General features: G+C 39.5%; 1 protein-coding gene across 1 annotated transcript; it reads right to left on the reverse strand.

Annotated features, from left to right (window-relative positions):
- Positions 1-3231: 3231 nt before the first annotated feature.
- Positions 3232-6424, reverse strand: LOC147853774 (uncharacterized). Its single transcript, XM_087332466.1, has 4 exons — positions 4951-6424; positions 4597-4799; positions 4225-4455; positions 3232-3559 (listed from the first exon to the last, which is right to left on the reverse strand). Exons 1-4 carry the CDS (start codon positions 5617-5619, stop codon positions 3496-3498), a joined length of 1167 nt encoding a protein of 388 aa, XP_087188592.1. The 5' UTR covers positions 5620-6424; the 3' UTR covers positions 3232-3495.
- Positions 6425-6636: the final 212 nt, after the last annotated feature.

The raw sequence follows: 6636 nt of genomic DNA on the forward strand, positions 1-6636 counted from the left end.
GGAACATACGCAGTGGCTTGTCGAATGAGGGGGAGCATATGTTGGAGATAGAGCCCCCCAAGTGGCACTATCCATGTTGGCAGGTTTCGAATGGACATTAATGGACGATTCTGGTGGGAGGCGAGGGTTACGCCCATAGAGTGCTCGAAAAGAGTTTATTTGTGTTGACGCCTGTACGGATGTATTGTAGGCATGGGTGACGAAAGGCAAGATTTAATCCCAGGTTTTGTTGCATGGCTCTATGTAAGCGGCAATCTCCTTCTTGAGGTTCTTTGTTGAGGCGTCCGGTGAGGCCATTTGTCTAAGGATGGTATGGGACTTAAGCACCTGTTGGACACCTAGTTGAGCTGCAACGACTTTGAGGACATCCCCATGGAATTGGCGGCCTTGATTAGATAATAGTTGGACGGGGCTAGTGACGGAAAACGAGCTAACAATTGGCGGATAGAGATCAATTGCTCCTGTGGACTAAGAGCCACCTGAACTTGGCTAAGGTGTGGGACAGGAGGGCTATAGGCGGATAGAGATCAATCGCTCTTGTGGACTGAGGGCCACCTAGACTAGGCTGAGGTGGGGGACAAGAGGGCTATAGGCGGATAGAGATCAATCGCTCCTGTGGACTGAGGGCCACCTGGACTTGGCTGAGGTAGGGGACATGAGGGTTATAAGCAGATAGAGATCAATCACTCATGTGGATTGAGGACCACCTGGACTTGGCTGAGGTGGAGGACAGGGGGGCTATCATGTAAGAGGGGGGTCAGAGAAACTTGCAGGACAAGAAGTTAGTGAGCAACCTAAGCTGAGGGGGAAGAGGTGGATGCTTGGACATGGGGGATTGGTACCCCGCATCTCCACCAATATGTGAAATGCACATAAGAGATCAAAACCAGCCTACTTAGCTCCTTACTTCTTACTCAATTTATAGTTGATACAAAGGTGCTCATTTGGGTTGGCTTAGCTAAAAGGGGTGTGCTAAAAGGGTGGGTTGGCTTAGGTACATGCATCCTAAAAAGGGTGACATGCTAAAAGGGTGGCACAAAGGAACACATGCACACCACAAGAGAAATGAGTAAATGAATATTGTTAGGAAATTCTCATTTTTACTTTATTGATATGTATCAAAGGATCTTGTCTCCATCTATGTTAGAGTGCAAACATACTACATGTGAAACCCGGTTTGGAGGAAATTTTGTTCTTTTCATTTTAGTAGGCATAAAAGTTTTCATCTTATACATTGCAATTGGTTCCCACGGGGACCATGATAGGCCTGCATCTCTCTCCTTCTATCCCTGATAGTTTGGGTTGATGATTTAAATTTTAAACCATAACATCGAAGGTCATAAAATAATTCAAACACAAGTTCGATCCTTTTTGTCTATTACCTTTGGAAAGGAAACTATGTTCTCCAAATGGCCATTGTTTTAAACTCCCTAAATCTTTTCAGTGTCTTCATCGAACACATTTAGAAATCCAATGTTGTTCCCAAGACGGTTTTGGGTAGTTTGAGAAATAGTTTTTGTCAAAAATTCAAGTCAGCAAAATAAAATATTGTACTCCAATTCATAGGAAAACTATATCCGGTTTTGACTATTATCTAAATCGTTAACTGTTGCGATTGGATCCTATGGCCTCGAAACTATTCTTAAGAAAGTTATATCCAAGTTCAAGTACAACGTAAATCGGGTCAGATGGCTTGGAAATTGGTGATGCTTTTAAAGTTCCACATGTAAAACCAAATACAAGTTGTGCAAGGAAAGTGGTAACCACTGGAGTTGGATCATATTGCTTGGTAATTGGTGATGCATCTCAATGTCAAACTTGTTTTCCAGTATGCAAAAGAAAAACAAAGTAGACGATGATCTCTTGTATGGTAACAGATGACACATTTAAGTTCAATTTGATTTTGAAATGGTAAATTAAAACTTACATCAAAAAATACCTCAAACAGCATGTTAAATCTATTTCGAAGCAGATGTGTGTACGTGTATTGTTACACATGTGTGTGCGCACTCATGCATGTGTGTCTATTTTAGATGGAAAAACAACATTGAAGATTTTGTATCAATGCTATTATCAGAAAGGTATGTTGGATTTTGCATTGAAGATTTTGTTTGAAGGTTGTGCAGCCATTTGTACATGGAACAACTATTCCTATATTATTTATTGGTCAATAATTCTTCCAAGATTATCTAGGTTTGATTAATTATACAGTTATTACAACTTAATATTAGTCATGAAGATTATCAAAAGATAGTGTAAACTGAGTGGATAAATGTTCTCGATTTCAAAGATCGCATTCATTTCAATCTACTTTGAGTTGGTTTTGATCAAAGAAAAGGATATGGCAGAAAGACTACACGGTACGAGGAGATATGACCATACATACAAGAATATAAATTCTATTTATAGTATCACAAACATACTTCAACGACAACATGATCTATGACTACAGTATGATGTATATTATTAATGGGATAGGCTAAATTTTAGGGCCTCTCTGTTGACCTAAAAAACATGAAAGAGAACTGCATTACTCCAATGTGAAGGTAGTACTGCAACCCTTTAATACATCAAAGCTATTGATTTTCTTTTCCAGAGTTGCATAATCAAACAGGACACAACTTACACAGTGAAAACAAAACACAAGACCGTGTTTCATGCATTGGTGGAGAAGTATATAGAGGCTACATAAAAACTTTCGTTCATAATTTATACATTTTTCCCATATTGACCAATCATGTGTACGCAAACACAAAACAATGTGTCAATCGAAATGAATCTCCTGCCCAAACATTTCATTGCTCGCTAATGCTGTCATTATTCGATGGTGTTTCCATTACTTAGCACAACTGCCTCCTAGTTTTCATTATTTCCTCATGGCTCACTAAATATGTGCTGTCATTATTCGATAGTGTTTTCATTACTTAACATCAATAGTGTTTTCATTACTTAACACAACTGCCTCAGAAAAGCTTTCATTATTTCCTCAAATAGCACCATTAGTCAACCCCCCCAAAGAGAGTAGAAAGACCATGATTTATACTTTCTCATGCGTTTGTTCAGGAAGTAGCTGACCGACCAATGGCAGTTGCAGCAATCACAGATGTTCAACCATTTGGGGGAAGGGCATACTAAAAGATTAAGAAGAACACGGTCCATTTTATACACAACCCTCAACAATTAACTTGGTCCCTTTGTACAGGCACATACAGGAGGACTCAAGTTGAGAAATTAACAAGAAAAATAATCTGACTTTGTATTTCCCTGCACCCGCCGGTATATCTGTTTGTAAATTGTACAATTTCAATATAAAATTAATGAAATACCACATATTTGACCCCTTTAACAAAAGATGGGGAAAACATGCTCTACTACTTAACTAACTGCAGGGGGCTCTTCTTCTTTGTCTTCTTCTACCGAGAAGTTATTCTCACATGATACCATTGCATTCCGGAAAAAATTGACACCCTTGTTATCTTGTAATAATATATGATCTCACAAACTCACCCATTCATACCGCCCCCGCAAGGGTCTTTCATTGACAGGGTCAAAATTATACCTGTAAACCAAACAATCATTCAAAATACAATTCATAAGTGACCTAATCCATAACAGTGCAAAAACAATCTTCTAAGAATATCGCAATGCAAAACAAAGGTAAAAAACAAGGCTCAAAGAAATGGGTGTCTACAAGTAAACTTTTACAGTGCATAGATAAAATGATCAAAAGCAATGAGCTCATCAAAAGTGGAATTAATATGGAAACTATTAATGATAGTGGAAAGAAAACTTGGTCAAAAGCAATGCCCTCATCAGGAGTCAAAACTAATTCTTATTTGTGCAAAAAAAATCTTTGAAGAAGATAGCATTCGTTGCAAAACAAATATTAAAAACAATGTTGAAGATAACTGACTACAGGCGAACTCAAAAGACCAGGAAAATGGTCAAAACAACAGTCAAGGCTAGCATTCATTTCAAAAAAAATATCAAAAACAATGCTGAAATAAGATGAGTGACTACAGGCAAACTCGAAAGACTGGGAAAAATGGTAAAAAACAATACTTAAGGAAGATAACTGACGAATAAACTCAATGAGTACAAAACAAAAATGTAAACTCTATGTACCCAGAAAACAAAATAGTAAAAACTAATTTTCGAATAAATCAAATAAGATGAATGCAACTCTTCATAGGCATATATACACATACACACAGATGTGCACACCTTTTAATAAATTTCCTTCTCTCGTGTTGTTCTGCCCCTTGGAAGAAGGCTTCGATTTCACTCGATGATGGAGCTTCATGTGCTCTGTCAAAGGGAGGAGCACTGAGAGACCTACTCTGTCCTCCTCCTACTCCTCGATGAGGATGCCGCGACCTTGATGTTGATCCTGGAGCTTCCATACTCCGAATATAGCTATCAGGAGTACTCTCTCTGGTTCCCCCTCTCCTTTGTCTGTACATATATTTTTTTCAATATTATACATTCATTTCATTGCATACAATATTGATGAAAAAAGTAGGCATATGCTTCAAACCCATCAAGTACACTACAACAATAGGCCAATTATTGTTTGAGTTTCTCAGCAGTCATTACCTATCTTTGTTTGAAGCTCCGATCATTGCACTCTCATCGCAGAACTGGTTATCTTTGATGTTGGAGGATAACTGTCTATCTTTGTTTGACACTCGGACCATAGTGCTCTCATCACAGAACTGGCAATTTTTGTTGCTAGAAGATAACTGCCTATCTCCATTTGAAGGTCCAATCATAGCACTCTCGCCGAAACATTGCTCAACCTAACATGTTACAGTACAAAACTTTTCAACGTAGTTCAACTAAAGGCATTCGTATACAAAGATACACACAAGCATTGAAAACAGTAATATCAACAATTTATACAAACGTATGGACACACATTGACAAGAGCAAGGAGGAGATGATGTTAACCTCAGCGCTGTTGGCGTGAGAAAGATTCGTGTGGCAATGATCATCATTCATATCCATGCCTTTGAGAGCTAAATTGGCAAGCTCTTGCCTCCGGTGCCTTGTTAGTATGCCTAAAGGTTGCCTCTCAGCTACACATACAGAGTTGCTTGTTGATCCAGTGGGAGTAACTCTTCTCAGATGTACTGAACCTGCATCAATGGCAGAGGATGATTGCATTCGCATACACTCGTTGGGATGCACATTTCTGTTGGGAATAGAATGTGGATGTCTAGAGGATTCATCATCAGAAATGCTGCACCTGGTCATGGTAGAATTCTTCACCAGATGATAGTGATGTTGATGATGAGACACTACAACCACCACATTACCTTTAGCATCATCCTTTTCTGGTGAGTTTCTAGCTATGGATGAAACTCTGGCTGAGACCTTTCTACTTCGGAGCTCCATGTAATTCTCTCTGTGTGGAGTCTCTTCGATGCCAGTTGTTGTAGGAAAACAGTTGTTTGAACTAATCTGTTTGAGACCATCACTGTTATTGTTAGAAGGTTTTGGTCGGGACCTTGAATCTCTCTGCAAAGCTAGAGCTCGAGCTCTTGTTCTCACGCCTAGAGAACCTTCCATCACTGGCATCTTGTCCACACATTTCCCTTTTCTCATGTATTTCCCCATGGCAGAGGACACCTTTCTCCCTGGTGAAGGAGCCACACTTTCAATACACAAAGAAACCAGAAGAGTAGCTGGGACACAAAGAGGGAGGTTTGAAGTGCCAATGCAAATCTTCAAAAATCTGTACTTTCTTCTGCACTATTACTGACACAACGACAAGGTTCCAGGAAACTTCTAAAACGGTTGTACAATTACTCCTTTCTTGCTGAGACAAAGAGAAGTCAAGAATGAAAGGAAATGGTAAAGCGGTTCATTTTTCCTGTTATACTTAATCTAAACAGTCGATGGAAACGTACATAGAGCATGCAGAAGAAAACATCTCCTTTTCTGGTATTGTAGATTTTTTACAACAGTCAAAAAACCATGGCAAAGCTTGAGAACAATATCGCAATGGCCTGCTTGTCCGTAAGTTAACTAGTTCAGAAGCGAGCACAAAACCTCCTAGTGGGGAGACGTTCTCCTCCTTTCTCTCTGATTACATATGAATAGCTCTGTTTTTACATGCAAATTAGCTACGGTGAAGCGTAAGAAACGGTCGAAACGGAGGTAATTTACAGAGAACTGAAGATGCTTCTCTGATATAAAACCTGAAGATTTTCTTTGAAGAATTACCTGAAATGTCTCTCTTTCTCTCGGTCACGATTCAAAATCCCTGAAGTAGCGCCAAATCTTCAGTGCAATAGTAAAATTCGGAAGCTAAAAGGTTTAAAATCTTCTTCAGCATACGTAGTGGAAGAAGAAGAGTTTCCTCGAACGGTTAACTGCGAAACACAGAAGAAGCCAACAGAAGAAGAAGAAGAAGAAGAAGAAAGTCGGTGACGGCAAAAGCTATGGGGGCCTCTGTCAAGCTTCAGGAAAACGAGAAGCTCGCCGCCGTCTTTGTGAGGGGGGAGGGGAAACAGCAAGATTACGAAGGAGAAGAGGAAAGGAAACAGGAAGAAACAAAGCCTGGTCGAAGAAAGAGAAGAAGAACGAACGAACGAACGAACGAAGAGCGAAGAAAGAGAAAGATATTCTGTT

This window comes from Azolla caroliniana, unplaced genomic scaffold, assembly GCF_043228905.1.
Source record: "Azolla caroliniana isolate FFs.n. ecotype wild unplaced genomic scaffold, voAzoCaro1.0.p SCAF_16, whole genome shotgun sequence".
NCBI lineage: Eukaryota > Viridiplantae > Streptophyta > Polypodiopsida > Salviniales > Salviniaceae > Azolla > Azolla caroliniana.